The sequence below is a fragment of the Oncorhynchus gorbuscha genome, linkage group LG07 (assembly GCF_021184085.1).
Source record: "Oncorhynchus gorbuscha isolate QuinsamMale2020 ecotype Even-year linkage group LG07, OgorEven_v1.0, whole genome shotgun sequence".
NCBI classification, from domain to species: domain Eukaryota; kingdom Metazoa; phylum Chordata; class Actinopteri; order Salmoniformes; family Salmonidae; genus Oncorhynchus; species Oncorhynchus gorbuscha.
Window position 1 is genome coordinate 43,639,767 of NC_060179.1, and position 24,150 is coordinate 43,663,916.

General features: G+C 43.2%; 1 protein-coding gene across 2 annotated transcripts; it reads left to right on the forward strand.

Moving 5' to 3' along the window:
- Positions 1–278: 278 nt before the first annotated feature.
- On the forward strand, positions 279–23,715 carry LOC124039896 (E3 ubiquitin-protein ligase BRE1B-like). 2 transcript variants are annotated; one of them, XM_046356425.1, is made up of 20 exons: positions 279–387; positions 1,019–1,174; positions 1,281–1,448; positions 2,969–3,182; positions 3,412–3,609; positions 3,768–3,889; positions 4,086–4,232; positions 4,556–4,630; positions 4,792–4,911; positions 5,241–5,420; positions 5,944–6,079; positions 6,403–6,524; positions 6,795–7,054; positions 7,182–7,299; positions 7,467–7,616; positions 18,789–19,001; positions 19,282–19,407; positions 19,617–19,757; positions 21,410–21,511; positions 21,668–23,715. In XM_046356425.1, exons 2-20 carry the CDS (start codon positions 1,034–1,036, stop codon positions 21,842–21,844), a joined length of 2,910 nt encoding a protein of 969 aa, XP_046212381.1. In that variant the 5' UTR covers positions 279–387; positions 1,019–1,033; the 3' UTR covers positions 21,845–23,715. The 2 variants fall into 2 exon arrangements, with proteins under 2 accessions (XP_046212381.1, XP_046212380.1); XM_046356424.1 differs by having other exon boundaries at positions 284–387; positions 1,006–1,174.
- Positions 23,716–24,150: the final 435 nt, after the last annotated feature.

Here is a 24,150-nt window from a genome sequence, read left to right on the forward strand (position 1 = left end):
CGAGACTAGACATCAGAGAGTTACAGGATGTGTTATTGGTGATGTCCCATCCTTTCAGGATGATGACATGAGGTAGGAATAAATACATTTAATTAGTGGAGTAGGGTGGTGTTAATTTTATTTCATATAATTTTGAAATTAGTGAGTGTAGTGTTAGATGGTAGGGTATTTATTACATTTTATCTAACAAGCAAAGTGTGAGGGAGTTGTACTCCAGTCTAGTAGGCGGCGGTAATGCAATAAATTGGATGCCAACTGCCGTTAAACCTCAAAGAAGAAAAAGATGATGACGAAGAAGAAGTTGTACACTTACCGTGCTATACAGGAAATAGCTACTGTCGTCATCTCCGGTCAGTGGTAATGTTGTACGAGGTCTCTTTCTGAAAGGTTTGTCATATTTCTTAGTGATCGGGAAATAAAAACGTGAATGAATTAATACTACCCTGTATATGATTACTTTTAAAACGGATTCGAGGAAATACGCCGTATTGTACTCACAGTTGCTAATCTGCTAGCATTCTTTACAGCAGCATTAGCTTGTTAGCTAGATAGATTCTTGCAAAAGCTACACTAGGTAGTAAAATATAGCTAAGACTCAACTACCGCTATATAGATAGCTAACGTAGATACGCATGCCAAGTTTTTGATGGCCACTGCAAGTTTAGGTGCACATAATTCTAACATCGGAAACTGGATAGCTTGCAAGTTAGCTAGCGGGACATTCTGGCCTTAATTGAATTGACATTTACAAATCTACATTTATTCGCCAACAATTGTAAGAAATCAACACAAATGATTTGTAGTTAGATACCAGATAGTCGTTAGCTTCAGTAACATTGGCTAAATTTAACCTCAAGAGTTGGTGACAAAACCATAGTGTTGTCATCAACGCTAAATGTCTATATTGCTAAATGTCTCTTTTGCCATCACAGAGTACATCGTCAGCTGATGAATTATGTTAACGAAATGTAAAAATTTTTAAATCAGTTTTGTGTCCTAAAACAGCTGTCACACTTAGGTTGCATAAGCAGCAATGATGTCTGGCACCGGGGGAGGGAAGCGAGCCTCAGGTGGGGACAGCCCCCCTGGTCCACCTGAGAAAAAGAGTAAAAAAGAGGAGAAGACCACCACCACTCTCATTGAGCCAATACGCATTGGGGGAGTGTCCTCTACGGTTAGTCACTATTTTTGGCCTCTGCATCTTGGTCTTGTCTAAAATGAAGTATATTATCCCTCCTACATGGTTATCATCTTCATTATCATGTATTTCACATCTGCAGGAGGAAATGGACATGAAAGTGATCCAGTTTAAGAATAAGAAGCTGAGTGAGCGTCTGGAGCAGAGGCAGACCATGGAGGACGAGTTGCGAGAGAAGATCGAGAAGCTGGAAAAGCGACAAGCCACTGATGATACCACACTGCTCATTGTGAATCGTTACTGGTCCCAGGTACGTACATTCCACAATCGTTTGCTGCCTTGAAGGATCATAGACATATAATAATAGTGAAGACATAAACTATGAAATAACACAGTATAGTAACCAAAAAAAGTGTTAAAACAAATTCCTCAAAGTAACAACCCATTGCCTTGACATCTTTGCACACTCTTGGCAGTCTCTCAACCAGATTCACCTGGAATGCTTTTCCAACCGTTTTGATGGAGTTCCCGCATATGCTGAGCAGTTGTTGGCTGCTTTTCCTTCACTCTGTGGTCCAACTCATCCCAAACCATCTCAATTGGGTTTAGGTCGAGTGATTGGAGGCCATGTTATCTGATGCAGCATTTTGTCACTCTCCTTCTTGGTCAAAAATCCTTTTACACAGCCTGGAGATGTATTGGGTTATTGTCCTGTTGAAAAACAAATGATAGTCCCAATATGCCCAAACCAGATGGGATGGTGTATCGCTGCAGAATGATGTGGTAGCCATGCTGGTTAAGTGTGCCTTGAATTCTAAATAAATCACCAACAGTGTCACCGGCAAAGCACCATCACACCACCTCCTCCATGCTTCACAGTGGGAACCACATCATACGGAGATCATCCATTCACCTACTCTGCGTCTCACAAAGACACGGCGGTTGGAACCAAAAATCTCAAATTTGGACTCATCAGACCAAAGGACAGATTTCCACTGGTCTAATGTCCATTGCTCGTGTTTCTTGGCCCCAGCAAGTCTCTTCTTCTTATTGGTGAACTTTAGTAGTGGTTTCTTTTCAGCAATTCGACCATGGAGGCCTGATTCATGCAGTCTCCTCTGAACACTTGATGTTGAGATGTCTGATACTTGAACTCTGTGAAACATTTATTTTGGCTGCAATTTCTGAGGCCAACTCTAATGAACTTATCCTTTGCAGCAGAAGTAATTCTGGGTCTTCCTTTCCTAGCGCTTGATGGTTTTTGCGATGGCATTTGAAGAAACATTCAGTTCTTGAAATCTTCTGGATTGACTGACCATGTCTTAAAGTAATGATGGACTGTCATTTTGCTTTGCTTATTTGAGCTGTTCTTGCCATAATATGGACTTGGTATTTTACCAAGTAGGGCTATCTTCTGTATTACCACCCCTACCTTGTCATAACACAACTGATTGGCTCAAACACATTAAGAAGGAAGGAAATTCCACAAATGTACTTTTAACAAGGCACACCTGTTAGTTTAAATGTATTCCAGGTGACTAACTCATGAAGCTGGTTGACAGAATGCCAAGAGTGTGCAAAGCTGTCATCAAGGCAAAGGGTGGCTACTTTGAAGAATCTAAAATATATTTTGATTTTTTTAACACTTTTTTTGGTTGCTACATGATTCCATGTGTGTTACTTCAGTTTTGATGTCTTCACTATTATTTAAAAAATACATTTAAAAAACCCTTGAATGAGTAGGTGTGTCCAAACTTTTGACCTGTACTGTATGCTTAACCTAAAATGTAACCCCCACCCATACTGAATTACCCTTTCTTTGACTTCCAGTTGGAAGAAAATGTTCACGTCCTGCGCCTCCGTATTGACCCCACGGTGGTCCCAGCACCACATGCTATGCCGGTCTCTGCCCCTACCCCAATAGAAGAGGATGGTATGATGATTCCACCACCCCCTCCTCCAGCAACAGAACACGAGGAGACACAGCCTCCCCCACCTGATGTTATGGAGAAAGCTCCTGAACCACAGCAGGACTCTACAATGGGTAAAGATGATCCCTGCTCTCTCGCTCGCTCAACCTTTCTCTATGCATATCTAGCTCTGATCTGCAGTAATGATACCTCCAAGTCCATTGCTTTGCCACCTGTAATAACTGATGTGAGGTATGGAAACGTAACAAAGCAGTACACCTTTCTAGCACTTATGCCACATTTATATTTTCAACCACATCCTAAGTCCTCCCGTCCATTTTTACTTATCGCCATGATCTGTAGCACCTCCGCCCACTACTTCCCTCAGTGAGAGTGCCAAAGCCTTCCTCTCCATTCTGGACAACAGCAGTGAGGAGGAGCTCAGCCTGCAGCTGCAGGACAGGATGCAGTTTAGCAAAGAGGCCGCTGCTTGCATGGTCTGCGTCTTCGACAGGTTGCACAGCCGCATCGACAGCCTATGCACCCAGATCCAGTCCGCAGGTAACTATTCAGACTCACTCATGACTAGGGACAATGTTTTTTTTCACTTTGTTGTTGTAGAAGCATTTGGGTTCTAAATGTGGCATAAACATGTTGAGGATTTCCCTACTGTGACATTCACAGTTGAGTAACCCTAGTAACTGTGTTGTCTTTGTCAGTGTGTGAGGACGACAGCCAGGAAGAGCTGCTCCGTCTGAATCGCACTCTGCTGGAGGAGAATAGCAGACTGCAAGACCTGGCTTCCTCCCTGCAGGGCAGACACCACAAGATGTCTATGGAGGTACTTTGCCTCACCTTATAATGTAGTGTTGGTGGATTGGGAATGCCTACATCTCCATGGTGTGACCTCTCACGCTTTTGTATCCTCAAATTGAATGTCTGCCATTTCTCATCGGTGGTAATAAATGGCAATTGTGTAAATTCATCCAGTCAATTTCTTAATCAAATGTTCTCTCATCTGTACTTCGCTTGTTCAGTACAATGAGCTTGTGGATAAGGTGACGAGCTCGGAGACCAAGGTGTCTGAGATGGAGACTGCTGTGGAGGATCTGCAGTGGGACATCGAGAAGCTCCGTAAAAGGGAACAGAAGCTCAACAAGCATCTAGCTGAAGCACTTGAGCAGGTTTGTTTAATTTGTGTGCGTGGGTGGGTGTGTATACTTTGTGTGTGTATAGTCCTGTATCTCATCATTTGCTGATGGCACTCTCCATTATGCATCTATGGCCAGCGATAAAGGCACCAGAGCATGCCAGCCATTGAATCACAGCTGTGTGTGTTTATCTATGTCCTGCTGTATGCACATGGGTAAAATCATATTTTGATATTGTATAGTCTAAATGAAGACTGTAACCACATTGATATTACTATTTTCATATTTCTAGGTTAGTGTCTGAACTAATGTATGGGCCAAGTTCGCTAAACACCTCTTATGATTATTCTCTCCAGTTGAACTCGGGCTACTACACCACTGGCAGCTCAGGGGGGCTACCCGGAGGCCAGATCACTCTCAATATACAGAAGGTGAGTGCAGACTTGTCACTTTTTTTGTCCAGCCATGTTCTTGAGCTTCCCTTCAGTCTTGTTTTGATACATTGTTGTATTCCAACCCAGTCGTATGGAGTTGAATTGGTGCCAAAAGTGATAATAATTTAACTTCATACTGTCATTATTATGTCTGTTAGTTTGAGAGCCTGAATGCAGAGTTGGAGCAAAACCAGGAGCTGGCCAACAACCGCATGGCGGAACTGGAGAAACTACAGCAGGAGCTCCAAGAGGCTGTGAGGGAGAGTGAGAAGCTCAAGGTACAGAAGTTGTCTCCTCTGAGGGAATACAAGACTAAACTCACCGCAATACTCTGTCTGCTTAACAAAGGATATGCTCACTATTTAGACAGTCTTGATGAGTCAGGTGTCAAGTCAAGGAAGACAATAATTGTAGAATGTATAAACACAATAACTTGTGTTTGTCATTATGATCATTGAATCTATACTCTGTATGTAATATCATTGAATGCATTTACTTTTCTGTTTGCTCTATCCCAAATTGATTGCATTTCTACAGTTTTTCAGCAGGTCCCAAGTCATCTTACAGTGTATGAGGGGGGTAACTCACTCACTTAACTCCTTTTCAGTTGGACCTGAAAAATATTCCAGAGGATGTGGTGAAGGAGACCGCGGACTACAAGTGCCTGCAGTCCCAGTTCTCACTGCTCTACAACGAGTCTCTCGGGGTGAAGACCCAGCTGGACGAGGCCCGGGCCCTGCTCCTCACCGCCAAGAATGCCCACCTCAGACAGATAGAGCATATGGAGGTCAGAAGCACTAATTTAGCAGATAGGTTTTACTTGCAGTCATGGTGAACTTGGTTGTACCTCCCTTAGTTCAATGCACTGGTTGTCGCTTTGGGTAAGATACACTGACAAATGACTTAAGTGTAGGAGGGAGCCACTGATTTAAAATCAACATTTCAGCACATCAGACCTGTTTTTTTTATATATATGCTTTGATTGAGCCTGTCTGGGGTACCAGATGGATGGGTTTTGACCTTTTGGGACTATTCCATTGGTTACATTGTGCTTGATTGAGCTTGCCTGGCACATCTAAAGTATTTGATAGAGAACTAATACTACTTGAACCCAGGTCTGGCACGTATATCATGAATACAAAAAGGAATATATGTGGTTGGAAAGGGAATTCCGTGGCAACCGTGAAAGTGGATTACATCACAAATTATAAAAACATGGCCAACACTAGTAGTCATGATGTCAGAGATTGGTGTGATGTCGCTGTTCGACAGCCGTCCAAAAAAGTTGGTGTTGTTCGTCATCTTTTCAGAGTGACGAGCTGTCACTACAGAAGAAGCTCCGCACTGAGGTCATCCAGCTGGAAGACACGCTGGCGCAGGTGCGCAAGGAGTATGAAATGCTGCGTATCGAATTTGAGCAGAACCTGGCGGCCAACGAGCAAGCAGGTAACGTCTCATGTCCACAACACCTCCCACTCCCTCGGCTTGTTTCTATCACTGAAGGTTTCTCATGAAAAGCCAATGTTTTTCTGTGAGATGTTTGAATGAACTATTTTCAGTGATCTTATGTACTTAGTAATATATGCATGTCTTGTTTATTTAATCATTTTCTGTAACCAAGGATGTTGACTGTGTTTGGGATCCTATCCATATTGCTCACAGGTTTAGCGCACCAGACAATAGTTGGACAAAACACTGCGACGGCGCTGACTGAAAACCCATGGTCGTTATCTTATCGACACCTCTGTCCCTTTTGGTCTTTCCCTTAGGCCCAATAAACAGAGAGATGCGACACCTCATCAGCAGCCTCCAGAACCACAACCACCAGCTGAAAGGTGACGTGCAGCGTTACAAGCGGAAGCTCCGAGAAACACAGATGGAGATTAATAAGGTAGGCAACTGATCCTGCACTTCTGCTCTCTAAGAATATTTCATCAATATGCGTAGTTCATAGATTGACCCGGCCAGGTCCTATGGCTCTATCTCTGGACCCTTATTATAGGTTAACTACAGCCTGGAGTTTGCCCTGGTGAGGTGGTTAAGTCATGGTTCAACAAAACGTGAGATTCAGGATAAACATGACACTTGAATCATGATATTTGGTACGACAATGTGATAAATGCGATCGATGTCCCAAAACCATTTCCTGTCCCTTTGTCAGTTGCGGTGCCAGAGTGGTGACACTGGGCTTCTGTCGTTGGAGGAGCCGGTGAGCGACAGCGTGGAGGTGAAGAAAGAAGAGGATGAAGACCAAGAGGAGGAAGAGGAGAGGAGGAGGGAGCTGGAGAGACAGCGGTCCCGGGAGAGAGAGAGGGAGGCCGAGAGGGAGCGAGAGAGGGAGCGAGAAAGGGAGCGACAGCGCAGCGAAGAGTTGAAGAGAAAAGATTCGGACACACTGAAGATGCTGAGGGCTGAACTTAAGTATGTTTAGTTTTTATTTTATATAGAATTAAGGGTACTGTCATATAGTAGAGGACTTAACTCATTGTCATATTCTGGAGTTAGGTTAGTGCTAACCCTTCTACGGTTCATTCTTCTTTCCCCTCAGGAAAGCCCAGGAGTCTCAGAAGGAGATGAAGCTACTTTTGGACATGTATAAATCAGCTCCCAAAGAGCAGCGAGACAAAGTGCAGCTTATGGCAGCAGAGCGCAAGTCTAAAGCCGAGGTTTGTCCAACTATGCTCTTTGACTTCTTCAAATTCCAACCTGAACTGTAGGTTATCATTGAAAGTCAATTCATGAGATGGTTAGTGTTATCTGAATCTCCCCCCCACTACAAGCTGAAGTAGTGTCTCAGTCCGTGTGTTATACCTAAATCCACCCTCTGTCCCAGGTGGATGAGTTGCGGGTGCGGGTTCGAGAGCTGGAGGAGAGGGAGAGGAAGGAGAGCAAGAAGCTGGCTGATGAGGACGCTCTCAGGAAGATACGCGTGGCAGAGGAGACGATCGATCACCTACAGAAGAAGCTCACGGCCACCAAACAGGTACTGTATTTCCACTACACATTCAAACCTTCTGCAGAGGTGCTGAATATGCTCTATCACAATTGCAGTGGGTTTGCCTTTGGCTTTGTCATTTCTTTGTTTCTTTTGACCGGGGATTTCAATGGAATAAGTGAGGTATCGCAATAGGGGAGGACGGGGTTTAAAATTGGTAGGGTTATGCAAGCAGTGTGCTTGGCGGGGATGTGCTCTCGACCTCTCGACGAGAGTTGTGGCGATGGGACAAGACTGTACCTACCAATTTGGATATCATGAAAAATGGGTAAAAAGTAATAAAACAAATAAACTCAGCAAAACAAAGTCCTCTCACTGTAAAATGCATTTATTTTCAGCAAACTTAACATATGTAAATATTTGTATGAACATAACATGTTTCAACAACTGAGACATACACTGAACAAGTTCCACAGACATGTGACTAACAGAAATTGAATAATGTATCCCTGAACAAAGGGGGGGTCAAAATCAAAAATAACAGTCAGTATCTGGTGTGGCCATCAGCTACATTAAGCACTGCAGTGCATCTCCTCCTCATGGACTGCACCAGATTTGCCAGTTCTTGCTGTGAGATGTTGTCCCACTCTTCCACCAAGGCACCTGCAAGTTCCTGGACATTTGAGGGGAATGGCCCTAGCCTTTACCCGCCGATGCAACAGGTCCCAGACCTGCTCAATGGGATTGAGATCCGGGCTCTTCACTGGCCATGGCAGAACACTGACATTCCTGTCTTGCAGGAAATCACACACAGAACGAGCAGTATGGCTGGTGGCAGTGTAATGCTTGAGGGTCATGCCAGGATGAGCCCGCAGGAAGGGTACCACATGAGGGAGGAGGATGTCTCCCTGTAACGTACAGCGTTGAGATTGCCTGCAAAGACCACAAGCTCAGTCCGATGATGCTGCGACACACCGCCCCAGACCATGACGGACCCTCCACCTCCAAGTAGATCCCGCTCCAGAGTACAGGCCTCTGTGTAATGCTCATTCCTTTGACGATAAACGCGAATCCGACCATCACCTCTGGTAAGACTAAACCGTAACTCGTCAGTAAAGAGCACTTTTTTCCAGTCTTGTCTGGTCCAGTGACGGTGGGTTTGTGCCCATGGGCGACGTTGTTGCTGGTGAGGACCTGCCTTACAACAGGCCTACAAGCCCTCAGTCCAGCCTCTCTCAGCCTATTGCGAACAGTCTGAGCACGGATGGAGGGATTGTGCATTCCTGGTGTTACTCAGGCAGTTGTGGTTGCCATCCTGTACCTGTCCCGCAGGTGTTATGTTCGGATGTACCGATCCTGTGCAGGTGTTGTTACACGTGGTCTGCCACTGCGAGGATGATCAGCTGTCCGTCCTGTCTCTTTGTAGCACTGTCTTAGGCGTCTCCCAGTACAGACATTGCAATTTATTGCACTGGCCACATCTGCAGTCCTCTTGCCTCCTTGCAGCATGCCTAAGGCACATTCACGCAGATGAGCAGGGACCCTGAGCATCTTTCTTTTGGTGTTTTTCAGAGTCAGTAGAAAGGCCTCTTTAGTGTCCTACGTTTTCATAACTGTGACCTTTATTGACCACCATCTGTAAGCTGTTAGTGTTGTTAACGACCGTTCCACAGGGGCATGATCATTGAACAAGCATGGGAAACCATTTACAATGAAAATATGTGAAGGAATTCGTAGAAATCCAAATAATCTTTGAAAGACAGGGCCCTGAAAAATAATATAATAATAATAATAATAATATATGCCATTTAGCAGACGCTTTTATCCAAAGCGACTTACAGTCATGTGTGCATACATTCTACGATAACAACATTAGACCATTAGACCATAACAACATTAGACCATAACAACATTAGACCATTAGACCATAACAGCATTAGACCATTAGATCATAACAACATTAGATCATAACAACATTAGACCATTAGATCATAACAACATTAGACCATAACAACATTAGACCATTAGACCATAACAACATTAGACAATTAGATCATAACAACATTAGATCGTAACAACATTAGATCATAACAGCATTAGACCATTAGATCATAACAGCATTAGACCATAACAACATTAGACCATAACAACATTAGACCATTAGACCATAACAACATTAGACCATAACAACATTAGACCATTAGACCATAACAACATTAGACCATAACAACATTAGATCATAACAACATTAGACCATTAGACCATAACAACATTAGATCATAACAACATTAGACCATAACAACATTAGACCATAACAACATTAGACCATAACAACATTAGACCATAACAACATTAGACCATAACAACATTAGACCATAACAACATTAGACCATTAGATCATAACAACATTAGACCATAACAACATTAGACCATTAGACCATAACAACATTAGACAATTAGATCATAACAACATTAGATCGTAACAACATTAGATCATAACAACATTAGACCATTAGATCATAACAGCATTAGACCATTAGACCATAACAACATTAGACCATAACAACATTAGACCATAACAACATTAGACCATTAGACCATAACAACATTAGACCATAACAACATTAGATCATAACAACATTAGACCATTAGACCATAACAACATTAGATCATAACAACATTAGACCATAACAACATTAGACCATAACAACATTAGACAATTAGATCATAACAACATTAGATCGTAACAACATTAGATCATAACAGCATTAGACCATTAGATCATAACAGCATTAGACCATAACAACATTAGACCATAACAACATTAGACCATTAGACCATAACAACATTAGACCATAACAACATTAGACCATTAGACCATAACAACATTAGACCATAACAACATTAGATCATAACAACATTAGACCATTAGACCATAACAACATTAGATCATAACAACATTAGACCATAACAACATTAGACCATAACAACATTAGACCATAACAACATTAGACCATAACAACATTAGACCATAACAACATTAGACCATTAGATCATAACAACATTAGACCATAACAACATTAGACCATTAGACCATAACAACATTAGACAATTAGATCATAACAACATTAGATCGTAACAACATTAGATCATAACAACATTAGACCATTAGATCATAACAGCATTAGACCATTAGACCATAACAACATTAGACCATAACAACATTAGACCATAACAACATTAGACCATTAGACCATAACAAAAAACCATAAAAAGGGATGTTTCTTTTTTTTGCTGTGTTTATTTACTCATCAGTTGGTGAGAACCAAACATTTAAGAATACATTCCTAATATTCAGTTGCACCCCTTTTTGCCCTCAGAACAGTCTCAAATCGTCAGGGTATGGACTCGAAAGCGTTCCACAGGGATGCTGGCCCATGTTGACTCCAATGCTTCCCACTGTTGTGTCAAGTTGGTTGGATGGATGTCATTTGGGTTTTGGATCATTCTTGTTACACATGGGAAATTGTTGAGTGTGGAAAAACACAGCAGTGTTGCAGTTCTTCACACAAACCGGTGCGCCTGGCACCTACTACCATACCCCGTTCAAAGGCATATAAATCTTTTGTCTTGCCCTTTCACCCTCTGAATGGCACAGACACAACCCATGTCTCAATGCTTAAAAATCCTTTAACCTGTCTCCTCCCCTTCATCTACACTGATTCGAAGTGGATTTAGCAAGTGACATCAATAATGTAACATAGCTTTCACCACCTGGTCAGTCTGTCATGGAAAGAGCAGATGTTCTTAATGTTTTGTAGACTCAGTGTATATCCCACTGGGTGAAAACTGGTTGAATCAATGTTGTTTTCACAATTTCAACCCCAAAAGCCTATGCAATGTCGTTGAATCAACATGGAAAACTGATTTGATTTACAAAAAGTCAACTTTTAACCTAAATCCAATGATTTTGTTGTTTTAATGTTAATTGACAACTCAGTCAAATCAAAACTAGACGTTGAACTGACATATGTGCCCAGTGGGATTAGCATATCTTTAAAAATATATATATTATAGTCGTTTCAATTGTAGGCTATTGTTGATCATGTAGGTAAGTGTCACGCCTTGGTCATTGTATCTTGTGTTTTTGTTATATGTTTGGGTAGGCCAGGGTGTGACATGGGTTTATATGTTGTATTTCGTATTGGGGTTTGTATTAATTGGGAGTGTGTATTAGTAGGGGTGTGTCTAGTTAGGCTTGGCTGCCTGAGGCGATTCCTAATTGGAGTCAGCTGATTCTAGTTGTCTCGGATTGGGAACCGTATTTAGGTAGCTTGAGTGCGCGTTGTATTTCGTGGGCGATTGTACCTGTCTCTGTGTTAGTCACCAGATAGGCTGTAATTAGTTTCACTCGTTTGTTGTTTTTGTATTTTCAGTTATTTCATGTACCGCATTATTCTTCATTAAAAGTCATGAGTAACCTACACGCTGCATTTCGGTCTGACTCTCTACAAACAGACGAACTACATTACAGTAAGCACATTTGTGACTCTGACAGTTTGACTGTAAAAACAAACGGAAGTGACATTTCACTATAGTATAGCCTGCCTTAAGCTGAATCAGTAAAGAGTTATGGCTGATTTGGTGGGAAAGAAAAGCACATCTTCTCCTTTTTGGCAGTTCTTCGGTTTTAGGCCGAATGATAAAGGTGAGACAGCAGACCTGACCGAAGTCACTTGTAAATGCTGACCGAATATTCTGCAAGTCCATCATTCTGCTGAGTTCTATACTCTGGGGCAGAAACGGTTTACATGCTGGTGTTCGTTGCCAGAAACCTTTAGGTCATTTGCACTCTGAAGTAGGTTCTCATCAAGGACTTGCCTGTATTTTGCTCCAGTCATGGTTCCCTTACCAGTCCCTGCTGCTGAAGAGCATCCTTATAGCATGATGATGATGCTGCCACCACCATGCTTCATGGTAGGGATGTGTGATGAGCAGTGCCTGGTTTTCTCCAGAGATATAGTGCTTTGTGTTCAGGGCAGATGGTTACATTTGTCTCATCGGACCACTGAGATCATAAGTATTTCTGTATTTCACATGCCTTTCTGCAAACTCCAGGTGTGCTGTCATGTGCCTTTTTCCTCAGGAGTGGCTTCCATATCGCCACTCTCCCATAAAGCCCAGATTGGTGAAGTGCCTTAGAGACTGTTGTCCTTCTGGTAGGTTCTCTGATCTCAGCCAAGAGGCTTCATTGGTTCCTTGGTCACCTTCCTGACCAAGGTCATTCTTGCTCAGTTTGGTCGGTAGGTCAGCTCTAGGCAGAGTCTGGGTAGTTCCATATTTATTTTTGTAATTTCACATTGCTGGAGACTACTGTGCTCTTGGAAACTTTCCAGACTAGAAATAGTTTTTATACACTTTTCCAGATATGCCTCTAGATATCACAATTATCTCTCTGAGATCTACAGACGGTTCCTTTGACTTCATGATAAGAGTTTCTGCTCTGACATGCACTGTCAACTGTGGGACCTTCTATAGACAGGTGTGTGTCTTTCTAAATAATGTCCAAACAATTGAATTGGCCACAGGTGGCCTCCAAATCAAGTTGTAGTGTTGTCTCTAGGATGATCAAAGGAAATTGGATCCACCTGAGCTCAGTTTGGAGTGTCATAGCAGAGCGGTGTAGATACTTATGTAAATTAGATTTCTGTATTTAATTTAATACATTTGCAAAAGTTTCTTCAAACGTGTTTTCACTTTGTCATTATGGGGCATTCTGTGTAGATGGGTGTGAGAAATTAATTTTAAATTCCGGCTGTAACAACAATGTGGAATAAGTCAAGAGGTATGAATACTTAAGGCACTGTATATTTAGGATTTGTACAGTTCGATATACAGTTTGATTTTTTTTTTAGCCTAAGCCAATGTTCATTCAAGTGTTATAAAGAATGTTATAGGCTAAATAGTATTTTTATCTGTTTGTTTTAATTTAAATGCACAGTTTAAGTTATTGAAAACACAGAATCATCATTTATTTTTCGTTCCAGCTTATTGAATGTGCTGCTGCGGGATCTTATGCCCAATTGCCTGTTGAGCAATTCAATGACATTAATAAACACTTTGACAATATTAGTTTAACTTGTGAAAGTAAATGTTTAGTGCAACTTTTATGGACAGTAGCCTATGGTGAAGGCCTATATTATTAGCTACTTGGTTTGCAAGGGGGGATTTTCCAACGGCACAATTTATTTTGCCTACACTTTGGTCAAGTAACGCAGAAACCTATCTTGCTATTGTTCTCATTATTACTATACTGTTTTTATTGAGGCTAATCGCAAACAACTTTTCTGAGATGGAACTCCGTTAGGCCTCTCTCTCAACTCCGTGGTTGATCATAAAAGAGTAGGTTATGTCTAGGCCAACAAGTCACATTCAAATCGAATGAGGATTGTGGAGAAAGGGGAAATCAAGATTTTAAAACGATAAGCAAAACAACGAATTGTTAGCTGCAAAATGCCCATGATCATCCGACATTGGAGAGAGGGCCTAACATGTTTTTTCCCCATCTGACATTTTGTGTTGCTTTGGTGCTAGCCACTCTTTCTACATTGTTCTCTTGCATTATATTAATAGTCTAACTACCATATATGTATTAAGCTATGACAAATGGGGAATAGGCCATTTGGCATGTCGCCTTGCTGTGTGCTCGCTCACTCACTCACTGTCGTGTCCTGCCAGACTCCGGAGATGCAGTTAAATTCAAATATACTAAACCATCGTTTGTGACATCACAATGTCATTACCATCGACGATGGCTGTCAAACATTGTCAATAGACAATACAATCGTAAAATTGCCCTACCCTATATCGCAACGCAATGCTATTCAAATGAAGCCCGTTGATACATATTACACTGAACAAAAATATAAACTCAACATGTAAAGTGTTGGTTCCATAAGCTGAAATAAAAGATGCTAGAAGTTTTCCATACACACATTTACATTTACATTTAAGTCATTTAGCAGACGCTCTTATCCAGAGCGACTTACAAATTGGTGCATTCACCTTATGACATCCAGTGGAACAGTCACTTTACAATAGTGCATCTAAATCTTAAGGGGGGGGGGGAATACTTATCCTATCCTAGGTATTCCTTAAAGAGGTGAGGTTTCAGGTGTCTCCGGAAGGTGGTGATTGACTCCGCTGTCCTGGCGTCGTGAGGGAGTTTGTTCCACCATTGGGGGGCCAGAGCACACAAAAAGCTTAGTGAGCATGTCTCCTTTGCCAAGATAATCCATCCACCTGACAGGTGTGTGAAATCAAGAAGCTGATTAAACAGCATGATCATTACATAGGTGCACCTTGTGCTGGTAGACAAGAAAAGGCCACTCAATGTGCAGTTTGGTCACTACACAATGCTACAGATGTCTCAAGTTGAGGGAGCATGCAATTGGCATGCTGACTACAGGAATGTCTACCAGAGCTGTTGCCAGAGAATTGAATGTTAATTTCTCTAACATAAGCCAGCTCCAACGTCGTTTTAGAGAATTTGGCATTACGTCCAACCGTCCTCACAACTGCAGACCACAACTGCAGACCATGTGTAACCACACCAGCCCAGGATAAAATGTTATTTATTTTCATCAATCTACACACAATACCCCATAATGACAAAGCAAAAACAGGTTTTTAGAAATGTTTGCAAATGTATTAAAAGTTTTAAATACCATATTTACATAAGTATTCAGACCCTTTGCTATGAGACTCGAAATTGAGCTCCGGTGCATCTTGTTTCCATTGATCATCCTTGATGTTTCTACAACTTTATTGGAGTCCACCAGTGGTAAATTCAATTGATTGGACATGATTTGTAAAGACTCACACCTGTCTATATAATGTCCAACAGTTGACAGTGCATGTCAGAGCAAAAACCAAGCCACGAGGTTGAAGGAATTTTCCATAGCGCTCCGAGATATGCTCATGTCGAGGCACAGATCTGGGAAAGGGTACCAAAACAATTCTGCAGCATTGAAGTTCCCAAGAACACAGTGGTTTCCATCATTCTTAAATGGAAGAAGTTTGGAACCACCAAGACTCTTTGGCCGCCCGGCCAAACTGAGCAATTCGGGGAGAAGGGCCTTGGTCAGGGAGGTGACCTAAGAACCCGATGGTCACTCTGACAGAGCTCCAGAGTTCCTCTGTGGAGATGGAAGAACCTTTCAGAAGTACAACCATCTCTGCAGCACTCCACCAGTTCACCTTCCAAAAAGACAACGACCCTAAAGCAAACGGCCAAGACAATGCAGCAGTGACTTCGGGACAAATCTCAATGTCCTCGAGTGGTCCAGCCAGAGCCTGGATTTGAACCCGATTGAACATCTCTGGAGAGACCTGAAAATATCTGTGCAGCGGACTCTCCCCATTCAACCTGACAGAGCTTGAGAGGATCTGCAGAGAAAAATGGGAGAAACTCCCCAAATACAGGTGTGCCAAGCTTGAAGGGTCATATCCAAGAACACTTGAGGCTCTAATCTCTGCTAAAGGTGCTTCAATAAAATACTGATTAAAGGGTCTGAACAACTATGTAATTGTGATATTAGTAAGACTAATGGTGCCAGAGGAGATGGCAGCCGTTTTACGGGCTCCTAACGGATTGTGTGTTTGCGTTATTTGTAACTTATTATGTACATAATGTTTCTACCACCATCTCTTATGACCAAAAAAGAGCTTCTGAATATCAGAACAGCAATCAGTCGCCTCTTACTGGACAAAGATTATTTTCTTTAACGAGTCGGACGCGAAGGATTTTCTTCAGACACCTGACAAGGACCAAATCCCTGGCATTCACATGAATAAGAGACAGAGATATAGGGGACGTGGGTCGGTGTGCCTTGTAAGAATCCGACGGCGAGTGGGTTAACCCGCCTCCACCTTCAGTACTATTAGCCAACGTGCAATCATTGGACGATAAACTCGATGAGCTACGATGAAGACTCTCCTAGCAACGGGATGTTAACTCTATCTTATGTTTTACCGAGTCGTGGCTGAACATGGGTAACATACAGCTCGCTGTGTTTTCCATGCATCGGCAAGATGGAACAGCTGCCTCCGGTAAGACGAGGGGTGGCTGTCTGTGTCTATTTGTCAACATAGGTTTCATCTATATTTTTCGTAGCTGTCAATTTTCCACCACAAACCAATGCTGAAACTAAGACCGCACTCAACGAGCTGTATAAGGCCATAAGTAAACAATAAAATGCTCAGCCAGAGGCGGTGCTGCTAGTGGCCGGGGACTTTAATGGGGCAGCAGGTAGCCTAGTGGTTAGAGCATTTGTTCTTAACTGATTTGCCTAGTTAAATCAAATAAAATAATTTGGGGAAACAAATCTGTTTTACCTCATTTCTACCAGCATGTTATATGCGCAACTAGAGGGACCAGCTTTATGCCACACACAGAAGCATGCAAAGCTTTCCCTCGCCGTCCATTTGGCAAATCTGACCATAACTCTATCCTCCTGATTCCTGCTTACAAGCAAGAACTAAAGCAGGACGTACCAGTGACTCATTCAATAGGGAGTGAGATGTGGTCAGATGATGAAGCTACAGGACTTTTTGCTAGCACAAACTGGAATATGTTCTGCGATTCTTCCAATGGCATTGAGGAGTACACCACATCAGTCACTGGCTTCATCCGTACTGATCTAAAGGGTTTGGCTGCCGCTTTCAAGGAGCAAGAGACTAACCCGGACGCTTATAAGAAATCCCGCTTTGCTCTCCGAACCATCAAACAGGCAAAGCGTCAATACAGGACTAAGAATCCTACTACACCGGCTACGACACTCATCGGATGTTGCAGGGCTTGCAAACTATTACTGATTACAAAGGGAAGCACAGCCACGTGGCACGAGCCTACCAGACAAGCTCATTTACCTCTATGCGCGCTTCGAGGCAAGCAACACTGAATGCATGAGAGCACCCGCTGTTCTATACTACTGTGTGATCACGCTCTCTGCAGCCGATGTGAGTAAGACCTTTAAACAGGTCAACATTCACAAGGTCGCAGGCCCAGACGGATAACCAGGACGTGTACTTGGAGCATGCGCTGACCAACTGGCAGGTGTCTTCACTGACATTTTCAACCTCTCCCTGACCGAGTCTGTAATACCTACATATTTCAAGCAGACCACCATAGTCCCTGTGCCCAAGAAAGCAAAGGTAACCTACCTAAATGACTACTGCCCTGTAGCACTCACGTCGGTAGCCAAGAAGTGCTTTGAATGGCTGGTCATGGCTCACATCAACACCATCATCCCGAAAACCCTAGACCCACTCCAATTCGCATAACGCCCCAAGAGGTCCACAGATGACGCAATCGCTATTGCACTCCACACTGCCCTTTCCCACCTGGACAAAATCAACACATCGTGAGAATAGTGTTCAACACTATAGTGCCCTCAATGCTCTTCACTAAGTTAAGGACCCTAGAACTAAACACCTTCCTCTGCAACTGGATCCTGGACTTCCTGATGGGCCGACCCCCAGCTGGTAAGGGTAGGTAACAAAACATCTGCCACGTTGATCCTCAACATGGGCGCCCCTCAGGGGTGCGTGCTCACCCCTCCTGTAACACCATCACTAAGTTTGCAGACAACACAACAGTGGTAGGCCTGATCACCGACAACTATGAGACAGCCTATAGGGAGGAGGTCAGAGACAGATCCGCTCCCTCAACGTGAAGTAGGGCCGAGCATGCCCCCATTCTCATCGACAGGGCTGTAGTGGAGCAGGTTCAGAGCTTCAATTTCCTTGGTGTCCACCAACAAACTATCATGGCTCAAACACACCAAGACAGTCGTGAAGAGGGCACAACAATGCCTATTCCATCTCAGGTGACTAAAAGACAGACTAAAAGACAGTTTTTGCTTTGTCATTATGGGTTATTGTATGTAGATTGAGGGTAGAAACTATTTAATCCATTATAGAATAAGGCTGTGACGTAACAAAATGTGGAACAACTCAAGGGGTCTGAATATGTTCCCGAATGCACTGTAAATAACACTGATCTAATGTGTTTTCATCTGGCATATGGTAACGGGTGTCTGTCTCTCTCTAAGATTTAATCTCAATGACACGAAACTACATATCTAACAGTTAAATTAAAAAACAAATGCCACTCTCTATTCCAACCTCCCACCCCCCGTGCCTCTCCATTGTGTCCAGGAGGAGGAGGCCCTACTGAGTGAGATGGACGTGACGGGCCAGGCCTTTGAGGACATGCAGGAGCAGAACAGCCGGCTGATGCAGCAGCTGAGGGAGAAGGATGACGCCAACTTCAAGCTGATGTCGGAACGCATCAAGTCCAACCAGATCTACAAGCTGCTGAGGGAGGAGAAGGAGGAGCTGGCTGACCAGGTGCTAACCTTCAAGACCCAGGTGAGAGGGACTGTGGAGGATGAACTCGCTTCGTGTGTTTATTTCCAGGGCAACTTGCAAAGCAGATTTATAACAGGTGCTCAACTTATTTGGCAAGGGAAACTTTTTTTTTTTTTTTTTTTTTTACGAAAACCTTGGCCCAAAAAAATATCTCTGGCCATATTGGCTATTCGCAATTGAAATGAAATAAAAAATACACATTTGATAGTAGTCTGGATAATACTTGTGTTTGAGCCAATGAGGAAGAGGTCTGATTGGTTCCCTTTGCTGTCTGTCACAGGTGGAAGCTCAGCTATTGGTTGTACAGAAGCTGGAGGAGAAGGAGGGCATCCTCCAGAGCTCACTGGCTACTCTGGAGAAAGAGTTAGGAGTCCGCACACAAGCACTTGAACTAAACAAGAGGAAGGTAGGAAAAAAATACCTCAACTACTACTAAGATACTTTTAAACTCTCCTTCTTCCACAGTTACCTTACCAATACTACTGCTTTTACTATTTATGCTGTAATACCATGGTTACGAATACGACAATACGAGCAACTGTATTGCTGGTCACTCTTCTTGTAATGTTCTGTTGGGAGTATCTCTGAGTGTTTCTTGGCCCGCCATGTCCCCAGGCGGTGGAGGCAGCCCAGCTGGCTGAAGACCTGAAGGTGCAGCTGGAACACACCCAGTCCAAGCTGAGAGAGATCCAGGTTTCTGTGTCCGAGAACCGCACCGCCAGAGAGAGGGAGTTGGGCAACCTCAAAAGAGCACAGGTACACACAACTACTGACAAGTCTGTCCTTTCTAGATATATATCCTTTATTTAACCAGTCCCATTGAGATGAGCATATATTTTTCGAGGGAGCCCTGATATGTTAATTTGTCAAACCCCTAAAAGTCTTCAGCGAATACAGTGGGAGAGAAAATTAGAGCGTGTGAATGTTAACAGTAGGTTTAATATGGTCGTGAAGAGGGCACGACAACGACTATTCCCCCTCAGAAGACAGAAGATTTGGCATGGGTCCTCAGATCCTCAAAAAGTTATGCAGCTGCACCATCGAGAGCATCCCCGCCTGGTATGGCACTACAGAGGGTAGTGCGTACGCCCCAGTACATGACTGGGGCCAAGCTTCCTGCCATCCGAGACCTCTATACCCGGCGGTGTCAGAGGAAGGCCCTAACAATTGACAAACTCCAGCCACCCCAGTCAGACTGTTTTCTCTACTAGCGGCACTAAGTCTAGGTCCAAACGGTTTTATAACAGCTTCTACCCCCAAGCCATAAGACTGCTGAACAACTAATAATATGGCTACCTGGACTATTTGCTGCTACTCCTATGTACATATTACCTCAATTACCTTGACTAAACTGTACCCCCCGCACATTGTCTTGACACTCCCTGTATATAGCCTCGTTATTTTATTGTTACTCCTTTCGTTTATTTAGTAAATATTTTCTTTACATTTTACATTTACATTTAAGTCATTTAGCAGACGCTCTTATCCAGAGCGACTTACAAATTGATGCATTCACCTTATGACATCCAGTGGAACAGCCACTTTACAATAGTGCATCTAAATCTTTTAAGGGGGGGGAGGGGGGGTGAGAAGGATTACTTTATCCTATCCTAGGTATTCCTTAAAGAGGTGGGGTTCCAGGTGTCTCCGGAAGGTGGTGATTGACTCCGCTGTCCTGGCGTCGTGAGGGAGTTTGTTCCACCATTGGGGAGCCAGAGCAGCGAACAGTTTTGACTGGGCTGAGCGGGAACTGTACTTCCTCAGTGGTAGGGAGGCGAGCAGGCCAGTGGTGGATGAACGCAGTGCCCTTATTTGGGTGTAGGGCCTGATCAGAGCCTGGAGGTACTGAGGTGCCGTTCCCCTCACAGCTCCGTAGGCAAGCACCATGGTCTTGTAGCGGATGCGAGCTTCAACTGGAAGCCAGTGGAGAGAGCGGAGGAGCGGGGTGACGTGAGAGAACTTGGGAAGGTTGAACACTAGACGGGCTGCGGCGTTCTGGATGAGTTGTAGGGGTTTAATGGCACAGGCAGGGAGCCCAGCCAACAGCGAGTTGCAGTAATCCAGACGGGAGATGACAAGTGCCTGGATTAGGACCTGCGCCGCTTCCTGTGTGAGGCAGGGTCGTACTCTGCGGATGTTGTAGAGCATGAACCTACAGGAACGGGCCACCGCCTTGATGTTAGTTGAGAACGACAGGGTGTTGTCCAGGATCACGCCAAGGTTCTTAGCGCTCTGGGAGGAGGACACAATGGAATTGTCAACCGTGATGGCGAGATCATGGAACGGGCAGTCCTTCCCCGGGAGGAAGAGCAGCTCCGTCTTGCCGAAGTCCATTATTGGTTAAGGGCTTGTAGTAAGCAATTTGGCGAATGTGTCATAACATTTTGATTGGACTGTCTAACTTCTAGGAGGACCTGTCCAGGCTACGACGAAAGCTGGAGAAGCAGAAGAAAGTGGAGGTGTACACTGATGCTGATGAGATCCTACAGGAGGAGATTAACCAGTACAAGGTGAAAAAATGAACTTTGCGTATCTTGATGGACTAGCCTTGCTTTTGTTTTATCAATTGCATGTGATGGTACATGTGAGAAGGTTCACATATTGTCTATTGTGGTACACTTTCTATCCAAATGGACCCTGTATTTTCTCTCATCCACTCCCTTCAGGCGAAGCTGCGTTGTCCGTGCTGCAACACGCGCGACAAGGAGACCGTGCTCACCAAGTGCTTCCATGTGTTCTGCTACGAGTGTCTGAAGACGCGCTACGACACCCGACAGAGGAAGTGCCCCAAATGTAACTGTGCCTTCGGGGCCAACGACTTCCACCGCATCTACATCACCTAACTCCGTTACACGGAGAGGAGGAGAAGACAGCGGTGAACAGACCCTAAAGGAGAGGAAAGGGGGGAAATGGTGTGGTTGGAGAGGTGTCTGGAGAGTTTTGTTTTTTCTCGGTTTTAATCGCTCCTTTTGGAAAGACTTTCTTAAATTGCATCGTTGCCGGTTGGTGCTCGTGACCAAACAGAGCATTGTCAGTGATTGCGATGTACGGTAGGTGGTAATAAGAACAGATGTGCTCATGCTCCCATACAAAGGTATTACTACTTCTGTTTTTCTGGCCAATCTTAGTCTGTCAGATCTTGCCCATGTGGAATTCTTAACATTTAACTGAGCCCGTTTTTAAACTGTTAATCACCTTGTAAAAGTGAGCTGGGAAGTTGTCGTGGTGCTGTATGATTTGGAGACAGACTTACCCAGAATTATCCTTTAGAATACCTGTATGTGCTTGTTTTGGATATTCAAAGAAAAGACGACCATTCTCAAGAACTGAGATTCCATTACTGGACACGTATCTAGTTCAGTTGCTATGTTGTGTTGTGTACATTACGACTCCATTCAGTTGAAAATGAGTTCCTTTAATTGTCGTAACAATCACGTTATGCACCTGTGCAGAGATTTCACCGGATAATACTATTGTCGATACCTAGGAATCATTCAACTTAGTTGGCAGTTTAGTTTGACTTTGCCTGTGGCTAGCAGATCGAGCACCTCAGTCACACACAACATCTGCAGGTTTTAGTGCCTCGTTACTGATGACATTTCAGTGGAAGAGTCAGCTCACGAGTGTCATTAAGTGCGCCATCCCATCCAGCTCTTTCAAGACAACTTAAAGATTACTGGAACATTAAAGGAGCTATATGTAATAATTTGCATTGTAATTTCAGAAAATGTCCTTAATATATCTACAGTAATAGTGGAATGATAGTTTCACTATATTTTTTCACCAAAACAATTTTTGGCCCCACACAAAATTCCATTCTAATAGTGCAGACTTCTTGACCGGGCCATCAAAGGGCAAGCGTCAAACATGTAGAAATCACTCAGCTCCAGTCAATTGGACAATGAGATTTGCTGGCTCCAGTCAATTGGACAATGAGATTTGCTGGCTCCAGTCAATTGGACAATGAGATTTGCTGGCCCCCGTCAATTAGACAATGAGATTTGCTGGCCCCAGTCAATTGGACAATGAGATTTGCTGGCCCCAGTCAATTGGACAATGAGATTTGCTGGCCCCAGTCAATTGGACAATGAGATTTGCTGGCCCCAGTCAATTGGACAATGAGATTTGCTGGCCCCAGTCAATTGGACAATGAGATTTGCTGGCCCCAGTCAATTGGACAGTGAGATTTGCTGGCCCCAGTCAATTGGACAGTGAGATTTGCTGGCCCCAGTCAATTGGACAGTGAGATTTGCTGGCCCCAGTCAATTGGACAACTAGAGACTGTCCATATATCTTACAACCATATTCTGCCTTAATGGAATCTCTGAACCCCCTTTTCCTCAGTTTTGATGATGCTAGCCATTTAATGAGAGCTTGGTGACGTGTTTGACGTTATAGCACCTGTGAGAACCCAAATCATAACTGGCCTCAAAATACCACCGTGAGACTCTTGTGATCTAAAGTCTATGGCAAAAAAAAACATCATGCATCTGTTCAAAATAAGACTTTGAGAATGTTTTGATGAAATGTTTGAGTGTTGTGACTGGATATTTGGATTGGTATTAATAAGTGGATAGTGTGGGCTCTGTGTTATGAACATACATGTCATAGACAAAGAAGCAGTTCTCATTCAGAACATAGTGATCATTTTGTATTTCACAGAGTGTAGATTTTGTGAGTTTTCCTAGTAAAAACAAAGACTTGCGCATCATGAGTTGACTGTTGAATACATTTACTCATTATGGGGTTTTCTGACCTGGGAGTTGAACAATCGGAAAACATTTGATCTTGCTAAAACAAAGTGATGTGAGTGGTAATAGCAGGCTTTTAGTAATAAAAAATAAACAGTAAAGCCGATTTTAAATAAAATTTGCACCGGCAAATTGTCCAGAAGGGAATAAAATCCAATTGCAAAATAATGCTTTTTAGCCTAATCATTGATGGAAATACATTAGACTGGTCATGCTTATCGGTATATGGGTTGATTTGCATAATTTAGGGTAATGCATCTTATTTATAACATGCATACAGATACAAGGCCTTTGGGCGGAAAATCTGCCAGTCTGTGCTTTATAATCCCAATAATTGCGCAACAATTCTAAATGTAATTGTGTGTTAATAGTTGTGGCCATGATTAAAATGAGCCAAT